Source organism: Leptodactylus fuscus, chromosome 1, assembly GCF_031893055.1.
Source record: "Leptodactylus fuscus isolate aLepFus1 chromosome 1, aLepFus1.hap2, whole genome shotgun sequence".
Taxonomy (NCBI): Eukaryota; Metazoa; Chordata; class Amphibia; order Anura; family Leptodactylidae; genus Leptodactylus; species Leptodactylus fuscus.
In genome coordinates, this window is record NC_134265.1 from 19643078 (window position 1) to 19662254 (window position 19177).

The window sequence follows — 19177 nt, forward strand, 5'->3', positions numbered from 1 at the left end:
ATAGATAGATAGATAGATAGGAGATAGATAGATAGGAGATAGATAGATAGATAGATAGATAGATAGATAGATAGATAGATAGATAGGAGATAGATAGATAGATAGATAGATAGATAGATAGATAGATAGGAGATAGATAGATAGATAGATAGATAGATAGATAGGAGATAGATAGATAGATAGATAGATAGATAGATAGATAGATAGATAGATAGGAGATAGATAGATAATAGATAGATAGATAGATAGATAGATAGATAGGAGATAGATAGATAGATAGATAGATAGATAGATAGGAGATAGATAGATAGATAGGAGATAGATAGATACAGTCCTATGAAAGAGTTTGGGCACCCCTATTAATCTTAATCATTTTTAGTTCTAAATATTTTGGTGTTTGCAGCAGCCATTTCAGTTTGATATATCTAATAACTGATGGACACAGTAATATTTCAGGATTGAAATGAGGTTTATTGTACTAACAGAAAATGCGCAATATGCATTAAACCAAAATTTGACTGGTGCAAAAGTATGGGCACCTCAACAGAAAAGTGACATTAATATTTAGTACATCCTCCTTTTGCAAAGATAACAGCCTCTAGTCGCTTCCTGTAGCTTTTAATCAGTTCCTGGATCCTGGATAAAGGGATTTTGGACCATTTCTTTCTACAAAACAATTCAAGTTCAGGTAAGTTAGATGGTCGCCGAACATGGACAGCCCGCTCTCAAATGATCTGAAAACAAAGATTGTTCAACATAGTTGTTCAGGGGAAGGATACAAAAAGTTGTCTCAGAGATTTAACCTGTCAGTTTCCACTGTGAGGAACATAGTAAGGAAATGGAAGACCACAGCGACAGTTCTTGTTAAGCCCAGAAGTGGCAGGCCAAGAAAAATATCAGAAAGGCAGAGAAGAAGAATGGTGAGAACAGTCAAGGACAATCCACAGACCACCTCCAAAGAGCTGCAGCATCATCTTGCTGCAGATGGTGTCACTGTGCATCGGTCAACTATACAGCGCACTTTGCACAAGGAGAAGCTGTATGGGAGAGTGATGAGAAAGAAGCCGTTTCTGCACGTACGCCACAAATAGAGTTGCCTGAGGTATGAAAAAGCACATTTGGAGAAGCCAACTTCATTTTGGAAACAAAGATTGAGTTGTTTGGTTGTAAAAAAAAAAGGCGTTATGCATGGCGTCCAAAAAGAAACAGCATTCCAAGAAAAACACTTGCTACCCACTGTAAAATTTGGTGGAGGTTCCATCATGCTTTGGGGCTGTGTGGCCAATGCCGGCACCGGGAATCTTGTTAAAGTTGAGGGTCGCATGGATTCCACTCAGTATCAGCAGATTCTTGAGAATAATGTTCAAGAATCAGTGACGAAGTTGAAGTTACGCCGGGGATGGATATGTCAGCAAGACAATGATCCAAAACACCGCTCCAAATCCTCAGGCATTCATGCAGAGGAACAATTACAATGTTCTGGAATGGCCATCCCAGTCCCCAGACCTGAATATCATTGAACATCTGTGGGATGATTTGAAGCGGACTGTCCATGCTCGGCGACCATCTAACTTAACTGAACTTGAATTGTTTGTCCAAAATACCTTTATCCAGGATCCAGGAACTGATTAAAAGCTACAGGAAGCGACTAGAGGCTGTTATCTTTGCAAAAGGAGGATCTACTAAATATTAATGTCACTTTTCTGTTGAGGTGCCCATACTTTTGCACCGGTCAAATTTTGGTTTAATGCATATTGCGCATTTTCTGTTAGTACAATAAACCTCATTTCAATCCTGAAATATTACTGTGTCCATCAGTTATTAGATATATCAAACTGAAATGGCTGCTGCAAACACCAAAATATTTAGAACTAAAAATGATTAAGATTAATAGGGGTGCCCAAACTTTTTCATAGGACTGTAGATAGATAGATAGATAGATAGATAGATAGGAGATAGATAGATAGATAGATAGATAGATAATAGATAGATAGATAGATAGATAGATAGGAGATAGATAGATAGATAGATAGATAGATAGATAGATAGATAGATAGATAGATAGATAGATAGGAGATAGATATAGATATATTTTAAACTTTTTTAACAAATAAAAAACTGAAAAGTGGGGCGTGCGATATTATTCGGCCCCATTACTTTCAGTGCAGCAAACTGACTCGGTTCAGTTCAGTTCAGATCTCTGAATGATCCAATGTCGTCCTAAATGATTGATAATGAGAAATAGAATCCACCGGTGTAACAAGTCGCCGTATAATGCACCTGCACTGTGATAGGCTCAGGGGTCTGTATAAAGCACAGAGAGCATCATGAAGACCAAGGAACACGCCAGGCAGGTCCGAGATACTGTTGTGGAGAAGTTTAAAGATGGATTTGGATACAAAAAGATTTCCCAAGCTTTAAACATCCCAAGGAGCGCTGTGCAAGCAATCCTATTGTAATGAAGGAGTATCAGACCACTGCAAATCTACCAAGACCCGGCCGTCCCTCTAAACAAGGAGAAGACTGATCAGAGATGCAGCCAAGAGGCCCAGGATCAGCATTAGCATCCAGTGCCCCCTGGTATCTAAAGGGGTACAAATGCCCCTGTGATTCGTAAGAAGACACCAGTCTTATAATGGTTAATGGTATAATATTTGGTGGGGCCCAGAAGCTTCCCGTTCCCCTTCTGTTCAGTGCTTATAATATCTACAATAATAAGATGTATTATTAGGATAGTGATATATAAATAGACCCTGCACTCTATGAAGGCTTTTACATGTTGTGTTTTGGGAGGGGAGGTGCAAGGTTCAGATTTTGCAGCCTGGGGGGAGGGATCTGCCCTCTCCTCCTCATCTCCACCTCTTCCCAATCTTGACTGTGACTCTTGACTGATCTTTCTCCCTGCTGACATGACACTCGCTGCAACCATGAAATCCTTACCTACAGGCTACTGCAAGCTCCTGAATCCAATCCGCCTCAATGCAGGTAAGTGACATTACAGAAAGTTCTAAGAAATAATCTAATCCTTATAAATGGGGTGGAAGTACAAGGACAATATCAGAACAGAGGGGGTCACTTCAGGGGGGCTGGAACCTGTGTGTGTGCACGAGATAGAGATATAGATAGATAGATAGATAGATAGATAGATAGATAGATAGATAGATAGATAGATAGGAGATAGATAGATAGATAGATAGATAGATAGATAGATAGATAGATAGGAGATAGATAGATAGGAGATAGATAGATAGATAGATAGATAGATAGATAGATAGATAGATAGGAGATAGATAGATAGGAGATAGATAGATAGATAGATAGATAGATAGATAGATAGATAGATAGTTAGGAGATAGATAGATAGATAGGAGATAGATAGATAGATAGATAGATAGATAGATAGGAGATAGATAAATAGATAGATAGATAGATAGATAGGAGATAGATAGATAGATAGATAGATAGATAGATGATAGATAGATAGATAGATAGATAGATAGGAGATAGATGATAGATAGATAGATAGATAGATAGATAGATAGATAGATAGATAGATAGATGTATTCGGCCCCCTTGAACTTTTCAACCTTTTGCCACATTTCGATAGAAGAAACTTTACAATACATGTTATTAAATAAATCTTTTTGCTTCTCCAATTATGAGGTTTTTTTTAATTTTTTTTTTTATCAAGAAGTGTTGTTTTTTTTTTTTACATAGAAGTCTATGGACGGGGAGAGCAGCCTGCTGTAAAAGGCACAGCAACAATCCTGCTACGCTATGAGTCAGGGAGCGCTATTGACACTGCTTTATCTTTAAGATAAGAGCCTATTACTGAAGAGAATGAGGCAATAAATCCATTACCCTGCTGATCCTCCCCTCTCCATAGACTTCTGTGTGTGAGCTGGATACAGATACTGACTATATATAAACAAACAGTCTGAGTGAAGATGGAGAGAAGGAGAACACTCTGATTAGTGGAAACAGATTTGTTAAGTAAGATATGTACAAAGTTTCTTCTATTGACATGTACTACCTCCGGTGTTTTATAGCTGGAGGTGCACTTTAAAGAAGAGTATTTTTTATGTTTGTACCCTCTCCGATTTTGCCCCAGAGTGCCGTCTGCTTCCTTGTCCCTTTGTATTCTTAGTACCTGCATTCTCCAGATATTTCGCTTATTCATTAACATGTACGTTGTTTGTGGAAGGTTTACAAGGTGAGTCGGGTCTATGACCCTGGACATCACTAAAGTAAAATACCAAGAAAAACATATCACACAGATGTAGCAGAGCTGGGTTTGTCATTTAACTCTTTCAGGTTATAAATCTGTTAGTTAAGATAGTGAGGAAGGTTAAAAAGCAGTTAGAGTGCACCTATAAAGGATGCACTGGTGCCCAAGGAGGCCCAAATGGTCCATAGATGGATAAATAGGAACAAGTTGTAGCAACCCTCTGCAAATCCCTACTGTATATAAGGATACAGTGTTGGCCAAAAGTATTGGCCCCCCCTGCAATTCTGTCAGATAATACTCAGTTTCTTCCAGATAATGATTGCAATCACAAACTCTTTGGTATTATTATCTTCATTTAATTTGTCTTCAATGGAAAACCACAAAAAGAATTGTCAAAAAGCCAAATTGGATATAATTCCACAGCAAACATAAAAAAGGGGGTGGACAAAAGTATTGGCACTGTTTGAAAAATCATGTGATGCTTCACTAATTTGTGTAATTAACAGCACCTGTTACTTACCTGAGGCACCTAACAGGTGGTGGCAATAACTAAATCACACTTGAAGCCAGTTGAAATGGATTGAAGTTGACTCCACCTCTGTCCTGTGTCCTTGTGTGACCACATTGTGCATGGAGAAAAGAAAGAAGACTAAAGAACTGTCTGAGGACTTGAGAAGCAAAATTGTGAGGAAGCCTGAGCAATCTGAAGGCTACAAGTCCATCTCCAAAGCCCTGAATGTTCCTGTGTCTACCGTGCGCAGTGTCATCAAGAAGTGTAAAGCCCATGGCACTGTGGCTAACCTCCCTAGATGTGGACGGAGAAGAAAAATTGACCAGAGATTTCAACGCAAGATTGTGCGGATGGTGGATAAAGAACCTCGACTAACATCCAAACAAGTCCAAGCTGCCCTGCAGTCCGAGGGTACAACAGTGTCACCCCGTACTATCCAGTGTCAGCGTCTGAATGAGAAGGGACTGTATGGTAGGAGACCCAGGAAGACCCCACTTCTTACCCAGAGACATAAAAAGCCAGGCTGGAGTTTGCCAAAACTTACCTGAGAAAGCCAAAACCGTTCTGGAAGAATGTTCTCTGGTCAGAGGAGACAAAAGTAGGAAAAGGCCTCAACATAGAGTTTACAGGAAAAAAAGAGGCCTTCAAAGAAAAGAAGACGCCCCCTACAGTCAGACATGGCGGAGGTCCCTGATGGTTTGGGGTTGCTTTGCTGCCTCTGGCACTGGACTGCTTGACCGTGTGCATGGCATTATGAAGTCTGAAGACAACCAACACATTGTGCAGCATAATGTAGGGCCCAGTGTGAGAAAGCTGGGTCTCCCTCAGAGGTCAGGGGTCTTCCAGCAGGACAAGGACCCAAAACACACTTCAGGTCAGCACTAGAAAATGGTGGTGAGAGAAAGAAAGCCCACGGAGCGAACACGCAGGGGTAGTGGAGGGGGCACATGACTGGAAATGGGATGAGAGCTGACAGGTCATGGTAAGGGCAAGTTAGGGGTCAAGTTAGGGACAATGGGTTGGGTTACAGGGAATATTTAGAAAATAGAACCAGGGCAAGACTGATTCAGTTCACTGCCTGTGAGAAGAAGAGTTAGCTTGTCCCGCCCTCCCTCCCTTAATTTATTTAGTTCTGTCATGGCGGCGTGCACAGGAGGGGTCTTTGGAGGCACATTGGGGGTGGGCGACTAAGGGGTTAGCTCCACCCACTCGGTAGTTCGCATATTGGTAAGGGAACCAGTTTGAGAACAGTCCTGTGGTCAGGGTATACAGGACATTTTACTCTCCGATGTTGGTGCCCCCGGGCTAGGTGGATCACGCCTGGGGGTAAGAATCGGAGGATGTCGAGGTGTCTTGGGGTTTAGTGTCTTCAGAGGCCCCTCCTTCTGGTAGAAGGCCCCCTTCACATCTCAGGGGGGGCCTGGAGCAGTTTGCCAAAGAAGAAGGGTCTAAGATTCCAGCAGAGCCTTGTAAGAAACTCATTGCTGGTTAGCGGAAGCGGTTGTGCGCAGTTATTGTGTCTAAAGGTTGTGCTACCAAGTATTAGGCTGAGGGCGCCAATACTTCTGTCCGGACCAGTTTTGGAGTTTTGTGTAAAATGATCAATGATTTGACTTTTTTTCATTCTCTTTTGTGTTTTTTCATTGCAAGCAAAATAAATGAAGATATTACCAAAGAGTTTGTGCTTGTAATCATTATCTGGGGGAACACGAGTATTATCTGACAGAATTGCAGGGGCGCCAATACTTTTGGCCAACACTGTAGATAGATAGATAGATAGATAGATAGATAGATAGATAGATAGATAGATATGATATTGATGTATCTCCACTATAGTCTCTTGCAGATATTTATCGAGCAGGGACCTGAGGATGCCTCCTTGTGACTTTGTACCAGACAAATATGAGGTAAGGCTTGTGTTAATCACTGTACCAGTGTCCTGATGGGCATGTCCATACGCTGCATCCTAAGTGAATACTCACCTCTCTCTATTCTTCCTGGGGTCACCACTATTGTCTGAGGAGTAATGCAGGGGTCTGTATTAGGTTAGGGGTTTAGGTTTCGGGGGTCTGTATTAGTTTAGGGGTCTGGTCTGGGGTCTGTATTAGTTTAGAGGTCTGGGGTCTGTATTAGTTTAGGGGTCTGGTCTGGGGTCTGTATTAGTTTAGGGGTCTGGTCTGGGGTCTGTATTAGTTTAGGGGTCTGGTCTGGAGTCTGTATTAGTTTAGGGGTCTGGTCTGCGGTCTGTATTAGTTTAGAGGTCTGGTCTGGGGTCTGTATTAGTTTAGGGGTCTGGTCTGGGGTCTGTATTAGTTTAGGGGTCTGGTCTGCGGTCTGTATTAGTTTAGAGGTCTGGTCTGGGGTCTGTATTAGTTTAGGGGTCTGGTCTGGGGTCTGCATTAGTTTAGGGGTCTGGTCTGGGGTCTGTATTAGTTTAGGGGTCTGGTCTGGGGTCTGTATTAGTTTAGGGGTCTGGTCTGCGGTCTGTATTAGTTTAGAGGTCTGGTCTGGGGTCTGTATTAGTTTAGAGGTCTGGTCTGGGGTCTGTATTAGTTTAGGGGTCTGGTCTGGGGTCTGTATTAGTTTAGGGGTCTGGTCTGGGGTCTGTACTAGTTTAGGGGTCTGGTCTGGAGTCTGTATTAGTTTAGGGGTCTGGTCTGGGGTCTGTATTAGTTTAGGGGTCTGGTCTGCGGTCTGTATTAGTTTAGAGGTCTGGTCTGGGGTCTGTATTAGTTTAGAGGTCTGGTCTGGGGTCTGTATTAGTTTAGGGGTCTGGTCTGGAGTCTGTATTAGTTTAGGGGTCTGGTCTGCGGTCTGTATTAGTTTAGAGGTCTGGTCTGGGGTCTGTATTAGTTTAGGGGTCTGGTCTGCGGTCTGTATTAGTTTAGAGGTCTGGTCTGGGGTCTGTATTAGTTTAGAGGTCTGGTCTGGGGTCTGTATTAGTTTAGGGGTCTGGTCTGGGGTCTGCATTAGTTTAGGGGTCTGGTCTGGGGTCTGTATTAGTTTAGGGGTCTGGTCTGGGGTCTGTATTAGTTTAGGGGTCTGGTCTGCGGTCTGTATTAGTTTAGAGGTCTGGTCTGGGGTCTGTATTAGTTTAGGGGTCTGGTCTGGGGTCTGTATTAGTTTAGGGGTCTGGTCTGGGGTCTGTATTAGTTTAGGGGTCTGGTCTGGGGTCTGTATTAGTTTAGGGGTCTGGTCTGGAGTCTGTATTAGTTTAGGGGTCTGGTCTGGGGTCTGTATTAGTTTAGGGGTCTGGTCTGCGGTCTGTATTAGTTTAGAGGTCTGGTCTGGGGTCTGTATTAGTTTAGAGGTCTGGTCTGGGGTCTGTATTAGTTTAGGGGTCTGGTCTGGGGTCTGTATTAGTTTAGAGGTCTGGTCTGGGGTCTGTATTAGTTTAGAGGTCTGGTCTGGGGTCTGTATTAGTTTAGGGGTCTGGTCTAGGGTCTGTATTAGTTTAGGGGTCTGGTCTGGGGTCTGTATTAGTTTAGGGGTCTGGTTTGGGGTCTGTATTAGTTTAGGGGTCTGGTCTGGGGTCTGTATTAGTTTAGGGGTCTGGTCTGGGGTCTGTATTAGTTTAGGGGTCTGGTCTGGGGTCTGTATTAGTTTAGGGGTCTGGTCTGGGGTCTGTATTAGTTTAGGGGTCTGGTCTGGGGTCTGTATTAGTTTAGGGGTCTGGTCTGGGGTCTGTATTAGTTTAGGGGTCTGGTCTGGGGTCTGTATTAGTTTAGGGGTCTGGTCTGGGGTCTGTATTAGTTTAGGGGTCTGGTCTGGGGTCTGTATTAGTTTAGGGGTCTGGTCTGGGGTCTGTATTAGTTTAGAGGTCCGGTCTGGGGTCTGTATTAGTTTAGGGGTCTGGTCTGGGGTCTGTATTAGTTTAGGGGTCTGGTCTGGGGTCTGTATTAGTTTAGGGGTCTGGTCTGGGGTCTGTATTAGTTTAGGGGTCTGGTCTGGGGTCTGTATTAGTTTAGGGGTTTGGTCTGGGGTCTGTATTAGTTTAGGGGTCTGACCTGGGGTCTTTGGGGGGAACGGATTAAAGGGTCTGGTCTTAGTCTGTAGTATGGCAGATATGATGACGGGCGCCATATTCACTGCTCGTGGTTTTAATGCTTTAGATTTGGGACTTGCCCTCAGTTCCAGATATTACACCTGATCACCATATTGTGACTTTTGCTCCCCAGTCTCTTCCCTATGAACATGTGGTAGGGGTCCGCAAGAAGAATCTCTCAGCGGCGCTCTTGACGTATTACAAGAAGCCCCTCCTGCTGCACCAGGGACACATGCAGTGGCTGTTCGACCACAAGGGACGGCGCTATCTCGATCTCTTCGGAGGGATTGTGACAGTCAGCGTCGGACATTGTCACCCGTACGTATCATGTGACATCATTCACGCATCCTGGGGGTCATTTATAGGGCCCTGGTTGGTGCCATAGTTGCTCCTGGGTGGGACAACCTGTACAGGACGCCCCTCGCCAGAGGGACTGTATGGTGCAAGAGACCAAATCCAAAACTATAATGGGGGGTCATTTAGATCCTTGCTATGAGGCCCCCCTATGCTATGTCTTCTATATGTCTGTCTTTACTTTCTACACAGGAAGGTCACGGAAGCGGCTAAAAAGCAAATGGATCGTCTCTGGCACACGACCAACATTTACCTTCATTCTCCACTCCATGAATACACCGAGAAACTGACCAGCCGGCTGCCAGGGAAGCTGAAGGTATCGGGGGCGATGGTGGCCATGACCATGCAACATATAGAAAGCCATAGGGCCCCTCACTATCAATGGATAGTGATCAGGAGATCAGAAGAACAAAAGCCAAAAAGTTCCTCTAAATGCACCATGTACTTATAAGGGGTTTCCAGGACAGTGATCTCCAGCAGGGGGCAGCACATGCACCCCATGGGTCCACTCACATGGAGCATTCAGGTGAACTTTCAGGCCAAGAAATTCGACCATGGTCCATGGACACACCATTACTCGTGAAGTCAGAGGTCACAGAGGGACCAACCTCTACCCAATTATTGGTCAGTGGGAACCAAGTCCCGAAGTAGAAAGTCATACTCCACCATCAACATGGTACACGCATGGGTCCTACTGCTGCTTGTATGACCACACCTGGACACTACATGTCCTACAGGTCAGACAGGTGGACGCGAGGCCAAGAGGTCACCTTGGAAGGATGTTCTGTGGATCTTATTATTCTACATGTCCTCTCATTGCAGATTCTTTACATGACCAACAGTGGATCAGAGGCCAACGACCTGGCATTGTATATGGCAAGACTATACACCGGCAACTATGATATCATCAGTTTACGGTACGTTAGAGAAATACGCACCTACTACGTGGCCATGTTGGACGTCACCAAATGTAGACAAAGTGACTGGAGCATCATGGGTCCTTCACCCAGGGGATCTAAACCAGGCAGTAACAATCACTTATTACCGTATATACTCGAGTATAAGCCGACCCGAATATAAGCCGAGCCCCCTAATTTTACCACAAAAAAAACGGGGAAAACTTATGGACTCGAGTATAAGCCGAGGGGGGAAATGCATGACATTCTGTTTGTGCTCACGTTAATCCTAGCCGGCTTCAGGCCTAAATGGTAATATCCCGGATGTCACATGGTCTGGAATATTACCATGTAGGCCCAAAGCCTGTGCTAGTAGTAATAGCCTGTTACTGCTAGCACAGGCTTTGGGCCTGTACGGCAACAGGCTGCTACTGCTACCATAAGGCTTTGGGCCTGTATGATAATGCCCAATGCTGTATTGACTCGAGTGGTAATTTCACTGGTCCGCAGTAAAAGACATCTGTGGGAGGCCTCTGCCTCCCTCAGTGCCCTGACATGTAGTTTAATGGCCCCCTTAGTGTACCGACATGTAGTATAATGGTCCCCACAGTACCCCGACATGTAATATAATGGCCCCCTCAGTGCCCCCACATATAGTATAATGGTCCCCACAGTGATCCCACATTTGGTATAATGGCCCCCTCAGTGTCCCAACATGTAGTATTATGGCCCCCACAGCGATCCCACATGTAGAATAATGGCTGCCTTAGTCCACCGACATGTATTAATCCCCTCAGTGATCGCACATGTAGTATTATGGCCCCCTCAGTGTCCTCACACATAGCATATGTTACGCCACACATCCCCATGGTACCCCCACATGTAGGATAATATTCCCCTCAGTGCCCCCACAAGTAGTATAATGGCCCCCTCACACGTCTGTGCAACCACATGTAGCATAATGGCCCCCTCAGTGCTCCTGCATGTAATATAATGGCCTCCACATGTAGTATAATGGCCCCCTCAGTGCTCCTGCATGTAATATAATGGCCCCCACATGTAACATAATGGCCCCCTCAGTGCTCCTGCATGTAATATAATGGCCCCCACATGTAGCATAATGGCCTCCTCAGTGCTCCTGCATGTAATATAATGGCCCCCTCAGTGCTCCTGCATGTAATATAATGGCCCCCACAGTTCCCCCACATGAAGTATAATGGCCCCCTCACTCAGTATAAAGTACACGGCTGAGCACCCACATATAGTATAATGGCCCCCTTGGTGGCCCCACAAGTAATATAATGGCCCCCTCACTCAGTATAAAGTACACGGCTGTGCACCCACATATAGTACAATGGCCCTCACACTTCTGTGCCGCACATATACTATAATGACACCCACATGTAAAATAACAACCCCCACAATGCCATAGCGGTCCCCATACAGTATAATGTCCCACAGTGGCCCCTCCACAATGCCCTATTCAGTGTCTATACGCCTGGCTATCGATCTTATCTGTGTCCTATCCTATTACAGAAGTGGATACCACGGGGCAAGTCCTTACACCCTGGGGGTGACAGCAATCTCCGCATATAAGCCAGGAGTGGCCAACAGTTTTGGGTGTCACACGGTAAAGTTTTTTCCTTCTTCTTTGCTTGGATTTCACATTTTTACAGCGACAATAACCAGTAAAGCCAGTCCATATAGTGTTCCGCACCAGTTGCTTAGTTAAACATTTGCATATATTGTAACATTTCACCCCATTCCGTGTGTGTGTGTGAAAGTGTTATGTCCATCACCCAGCTTTCCCAAGCTCCTGAATGGCAAAGTTATACATTCCCTTCATACTGGGAATCTGTAAGAGTCGGCGATCACAGAACAATATCCTATAGGACATATTAGGTGGTTGTCTTAGAGAGAGTTCCCCTTTAAATTCTATGTACTGCAGTGACGGGGGCCGCAGGACTACACATGAGATCAGTGTATACAGTATATATATATATATATATATATATATATATATATATATATATATACACACACACCACCCTGGGGCAGAGGAAAGTGTTATCACACAGCCCTGGTATATAGGATAATAGACTTCAATAAAACTACTTCTCTCCACGCCTGGGGTTATAGTCATTGATCCGCAGACTCGCCGCTGTCTGATCTCATTATCCTTTATTGTGACCTCAGGCTCCGATTCCTGAGACCCTTTATTGTCCGGTTAGACTTTTGTTGGTTCTTTCTCTGTAGTTTTTATTCTATTTCATTGATTTGTTGACTTCAAAGGTAAAAAAAAAACAACAACGGCAAAAAACAACTGTGTGCAATTATTGTGCAGTACTGTAATATGGCTCACTACATATGGATTATACAGCCACCACCAGAGGGAGCTCACTACATATGGATTATACAGCCACCACCAGAGGGAGCTCACTACATATGGATTATACAGCCACCACTAGGGGGAGCTCACTACATATGGATTATACAGCCACCACTAGGGGGAGCTCACTACATATGGATTATACAGCCACCACCAGAGGGAGCTCACTACATATGGATTATACAGCCACCACCAGAGGGAGCTCACTACATATGGATTATACAGCCACCACTAGGGGGAGCTCACTACATATGGATTATACAGCCACCACCAGAGGGAGCTCACTACAAACAGATTATACAGCCACCACTAGGGGGAGCTCACTACATATGGATTATACAGCCACCACTAGGGGGAGCTCACTATAAATGGATTATACTGCCGCCACCAGAGGGAGCGCACTACATATGGATTATACAGCCACCACTAGGAGGAGCTTACTAAAAATGGATTATACAGCCACCACTAGGAGGAGCTCACTACAGATGGATTATACAGCCACCACCAGAGGGAGCTCACTACATATGGATTATACAGCCACCACCAGAGGGAGCTCACTACATATGGATTATACAGCCACAACTAAAGGGAGCTCATTACATATGGATTATACAGCCACCACTAGGGGGAACTCACTACATATGGATTATACAGCTACCACTAAAGAGAGCTCACTACATATGGATTATACAGCTACCACTAAAGAGAGCTCACTACATATGGATTATACAGCCACCACCAGAGGGAGCTCACTACATATGGATTATACAGCCACAACTAAAGGGAGCTCATTACATATGGATTATACAGCCACCACTAGGGGGAGCTCACTACATATGGATTATACAGCTACCACTAAAGAGAGCTCACTACATATGGATTATACAGCCACCACCAGAGGTAGCTCACTACATATGGATTATACAGCCACCACCAGAGGGAGCTCACTATACATGGATTATACAGCCACAACTAGGGGGAGCTGTGTGCATATGGAATTATACAGCCATCACTAGGGCAAGCTCAGGGCATATGAATGTATACATACCACCACTACGGGAAGCTCACTGCATATCAATGTTTACAGGCACCACTAGGGGGAGCTCACTGCATATCAATGTATACACAGTCACCACTAGGGAGATCTTACTGCATATCAATGTATACAATCACCACTAGGGGGAGCTTACTGCATATCTATTTATTCAACCACCACTAAAATATGGTATTCATTTTATAATGTCTCCTGTCTAGACAATGTGTCCTGATGTTTTTCGAGGCATATGGGGTGGAAGCTATTGCAGAGATTCCCCTGTTCAGACCACCCGGACCTGTTCCTGTTCTCCTGGTAGGAACCATTAAAGAGAGTCTCTAGTGCTGGAGGACCCGGCCTGTCCATATATTACATGGACAATCACTCATTTCACTGTGCACCATGTAGTACTTCATTTCTCCTGTGGTGGCACTGTGGGGGAATTGAACACTACATGATAATGTGGCCACTAGGTGTCGCTGTTCCATTGATCTATGTATCCACTTCTGTGTTTTACCAGGTTCCTGTGAAGCTAAAGACAAATATATAGAGCAGTTAAAGGAGACCCTGGAGACCAGCGCCGCCAAGAGGATAGCCGGCTTTATAGCCGAATCTATCCTGGTAAGAAATGCCACCTATACTGGCCGCCACTCCAAGCTAAATGATTGAGAAGGCTCTGTATATTGCAGCATTTTTCTTTACTTCTAGGGTGTGGGAGGAGCCGTTCAGTATCCCAAAGGGTTCTTAAAGGAGGCGTACGAGGTTGTGCGAGAAAGAGGAGGGCTATGTATAGCGGATGAGGTAAGTCCCTGTCACATAAAGGGATGTGTCATCAGACATTATCTATATTTTAATCCAAGTTTTATGTTAAACCTAATTTTTTATAATTTTATATCCACAAATATTTGCCAGGATGCAATTTTCACTCTGTCCACTAAGCCTAATAATAGTCTTCCATTTGCCTGTTGCTTATAAGATAATTCTTTAATACATACAGGTTCAAACTGGTTTTGGAAGAACAGGAAGCCATTATTGGGGATTTGAATCTCATGATGTCATGCCCGATATCGTCACTATGGCTAAGGGAATCGGTAATGGATTTCCAATGGCCGCTGTCGTGACAACAGAAGGTAAGTGACGCATCCGTTTCGGAGAGAAAACCATTATGGCTGCCATTATAGCTCCTAGAAGGGTTGTCAGCCCGTTCTCCAGACTAGTTAAAGGGACCCTCCATTATTCCATAAGCATAACAAAGTGACTAGTGAAAGTGCCCCCCCATTAAGCCCTGCTGTGCATCCGCCTACTCTTGGTTTTGTTTTTATCTCCAATGGCCGCCATTTTCTCATTGTGCTTCGGTAGTCTGAGACACTCCCCCTTGCTCTTGGATTGGTCAACACTGATGACATCAGCAGAACTGATCAATACCGCCATCTAGTGCAAGTCTATGGGATAACTACTGCACTATTAAAAGTACAAGTGAGCACTGTAGCCCGCACTGCCCCGTTGCATTCAAGGCATCCCAGAAACGCGCTATTTGGGGTATATGCATAAGCCACACCCCTTTTGAAGATACATTTGCTTAAGCCACACCCCTTTAAGGTTCAGTTCACAGAAACATGGGAGTTAGGTCTGTATTGTGGTCTCAGGGTTCTCGACTGACAAGGACACCATTTATTTGGGATTTCAGAGATCGCCAACGCCTTCGCTCGCGCTCTGCACTTCAACACCTTTGGTGGGAACCCCATTGGGTGTAAGGTCGGCTCAGCGGTTTTAGATGTAAGTATATAGTCTATCCTCATTACTAAGCATACATATATACATACATACACACACACACACACACATTGCCCCTTTAAGTTCTAAGTTGTCACATGACTTTATACCCCTTTTGGAGGCAACAAGAGGAATTTAGTGATGGGGTAAATTCCAAAATTGCTAGGCCAGAGCCTGTCATTGACTAGAGTGGTTTTCGGGTGTTCTCTTCCCCCGTTTTCAGGTGATTGAAGAGGACGGACTACAAGACAACTGTAAGACCGTGGGAACCCATCTGATGCTGGAACTCTCCAAGCTTCGGGATAAGTTTGACATAGTTGGAGACGTCCGTGGGAAAGGGTTAATGATCGGGATGGAAATGGTGACAGATAAGGTAAAAACTACAGCGGAAAATCTCTATTTTGGGGGGATTGGGGGACTGTACTTGACCGGAGGGGATCTTTGGTTATACGGGTACTAGTTAATATTAAAGGAGGCCTCCACTTTTTGTTCTCCTGTGGTGATCACCAGCGATCGGGTGTAATCTGAGCGCAATCAGGTATTCCGTTTCCCTGCAGCGCCACCCCAGGTGGAATGAAGCATTACACAGTTAAATCAATAGGCTGTATGCCCTAATACTCTCTATATGCACTCACCGGCCACTTTATTAGGTACACCTGTCCAACTGCTCGTTAACACTTAATTTCTAATCAGCCAATCACATGGCGGCAACTCAGTGCATTTCAGCATGTAGACATGGTCAAGACAATCTCCTGCAGTTCAAACCGAGCATCAGTATGGGGAAGAAAGGTGATTTGAGTGCCTTTGAACGTGGCATGGTTGTTGGTGCCAGAAGGGCTGGTCTGAGTATTTCAGAAACTGCTGATCTACTGGGATTTTCACGCACAACCATCTCTAGGGTTTACAGAGAATGGTCCGAAAAAGAAAAAACATCCAGTGAGCGGCAGTTCTGTGGGCGGAAATGCGTTGTTGATGCCAGAGGTCAGAGGAGAATGGCCAGACTGGTTCGAGCTGATAGAAAGGCAACAGTGACTCAAATAGCCGCCCGTTACAACCAAGGTAGCCAGAAGAGCATCTCTGAACGCCGCACAGTACGTCCAACTTTGAGGCTACAGATGGGCTACAGCAGCAGAAGACCACACCGGGTGCCACTCCTTTCAGCTAAGAACAGGAAACTGAGGCTACAATTTGCACAAGCTCATCGAAATTGGACAATTGAAGATTGGAAAAACGTTGCCTGGTCTGATGAGTCTCGATTTCTGCTGCGACATTCGGATGGTAGGGTCAGAATTTGGCGTCAACAACATGAAAGCATGGATCCATCCTGCCTTGTATCGGTAACGGTTCAGGCTGGTGGTGGTGGTGTCATGGTGTGGGGAATATTTTCTTGGCACTCTTTGGGCCCCTTGGTACCAATTGAGCATCGTTGCAACGCCAAAGCCTACCTGAGTATTGTTGCTGACCATGTCCATCCCTTTATGACCACAATGTACCCAACATCTGATGGCTACTTTCAGCAGGATAATGCAATGCCATGTCATAAAGCTGGAATCATCTCAGACTGGTTTCTTGAACATGACAATGAGTTCACTGTACTCCAATGGCCTCCACAGTCACCAGATCTCAATCCAATAGAGGAGCATCTTTGGGATGTGGTGGAACGGGAGATTCGCATCATGGATGTGCAGCCGACAAATCTGCGACTGCAACTGTGTGATGCCATCATGTCAATATGGACCAAAATCTCTGAGGAATGCTTCCAGCACCTTGTTGTATCTATGCCACGAAGAATTGAGGCAGTTCTGAAGGCAAAAGGGGGTCCAACCCGTTACTAGCATGGTGTACCTAATAAAGTGGACGGTGAGTGTAGATGTGATTGGGAAACCAGACAATCCCTTTAACAATAATTTCTTTTCACTTTTCCAGAAAAGTCGGCGACCGCTCCCTGCGGAGGACATGAACGTTATATGGGAGACCTGCAGAGACCACGGACTGCTCTTAGGGAAAGGAGGATTGTATAATAACGTAAGGGATTTCATTCTATAGTTTGTGCTGCGACCATTTAATATCTATCGCGACACGAGAAAGGAAAAATAAAATACATAAAAATAACTTCTCTTAACTCTCTCGCCAGACATTCCGCATCAAGCCGCCAATGTGCATCACGAAGGAGGACGCTGATTTCGCAGTGGCGGTGTTAGAGGTTGCGATCGCCGAATACCTGGACACGGCGGGCAAATGAAACGAAGACAAGAAATCTAGAACCGTACAAAATTTTATATTGAAGAGATACAAAAAAAAAAAAAAAAAACATAAAAATTCTAGCCCATAAAGCGACCGCGGCAGGAGCTGGGAGAGAGGATCGGCCGCCATGTTGGATAATTATTCTGTAATTGTAACATTTGTAGATCGTTCTATGCAAAGGCAGTGGGAATACTGCTATTGTGCCGAGTCTAACCCCTTTCCCCCAACACATGGAAATATGGGCCCTGACTCCTCCCCCCAAATATTTAAATGGCGCGGCAGTCACCCATGCCCACTACCTATGGCACTGCTATAAAAGCTCACGGCTGTCTCCAGCAGCCCCATAGACAGTGAATGGGGCGGCAGAGATCAGGTTCGCTCCCTTTGGATCTCATAATTGTGGATGTCGCAGCAGTAACTTTACTGCAATTTCATTTATGGCATTCCCCCCCCCATTTAAAGAGACAGTACTTCCAAAAAAAAACCGTAATAAAAATTTGAGTTGCAGTTTCTTCTATGCAGTTTTGCAATGTGGCAATAGCATACAAATCCCCCCCAAAAATGCAACGTGAACTTAGTAAATGACGAATAAGGACCAAACAATAAATGTGGTATTAAAATAATTTATTTTCAACTGTACAAGTGGAGAATCAATAAAACGCTGCAGAAATACAGGAATCGACACAGTGATGGATTGCAAGAGATGCCGTGGATTACATACAATCCTAGAAGATCTTAAGGCCGCGTTCACTTCCGCGTTGGTATTCCGTCCGGGGGAATCATGAGGATTCCCCCCCGGATGGAATACCGAACGCAACTGCAAGCAGTGTGCAGTGAAAGCACATGGACCCCATAGACTAGAATAGGGTCCGTGTGATTGCCGCGAGATCTCCGCAGAGAACATGCGGGGTGGAAAGTACTTCACAATCTACTTTCCTGTCCACGGCAAGCACACGGACCCCATTATAGACTATGGGGTCCATGTGCTTTCACTGCACACCGCTTGCAGTTGCGTTTGGTATTCCGTCCGGGGAAGGGGGGGGGGGGTCCTCATGCGGATTCCCCCGGATGACTAAAGGGTAAGACTCAGCAGTGAGATCCTCGGCAGCAGCTGCCAGGAATAGTTATACTGTAATCCAGGGGTCGGGGCCAATAAGAAATTAACTCTCTCCCACCCAGTTATCCTAGCGATGCACAGATGTAATTCCTTTCCTCTAGAGGGGTCTACAGCCACCAAAACCTCATCCACACCCCTTATATCCTGTTGTAGGGGTGGTTATAGTAAACCTACCTTTCTTGTATCAAAGCGTAATCTTGCAGAAGAGAGTAATTACCTAATTACACATGCAAATGAGCCATGAGTGCACCTGGGCTGTGGTCGCACTTCGCAGCCGGTCAATCTTTACGTTAGGGATCAGAACCGAGTGGAGATCGGCAAGTTCACCCTGACACAAAGGAAGAGATTTTGGCCCAATTTATAGAAAGTGAAAAATTCAACTTCAGGAATTTGAAGCTGAATTTTTCTACTTGACCAAATTCCGTCGTGAAATTTGCAAATTCCAGGCGGTATTTTTCTGCCTCCCATTCACTTCAATGGGACTTATAAGGCGGAATTTGGAGCCGATTTTGAGACAGACTCCACCTCTCATTCAGCCATGAGAACGTGGCCCAAGTGGCGTCTACCTGCAGGATAGAGGAATCCAC

The 19177-nt window shown here is 44.7% G+C and overlaps 1 protein-coding gene across 1 annotated transcript; it reads left to right on the plus strand.

Annotated features, from left to right (window-relative positions):
* Window positions 1-2888: 2888 nt before the first annotated feature.
* Window positions 2889-18116, plus strand: AGXT2 (alanine--glyoxylate aminotransferase 2). The gene is made up of 14 exons (XM_075268095.1): window positions 2889-2985; window positions 6576-6646; window positions 8918-9102; window positions 9331-9454; window positions 9961-10055; window positions 11571-11664; window positions 13678-13771; window positions 13977-14077; window positions 14165-14257; window positions 14454-14586; window positions 15144-15232; window positions 15453-15602; window positions 17156-17254; window positions 17364-18116. The coding sequence occupies exons 1-14, from the start codon at window positions 2910-2912 to the stop codon at window positions 17469-17471; spliced, it is 1512 nt and encodes a 503-aa protein (XP_075124196.1). The 5' UTR covers window positions 2889-2909; the 3' UTR covers window positions 17472-18116.
* Window positions 18117-19177: the final 1061 nt, after the last annotated feature.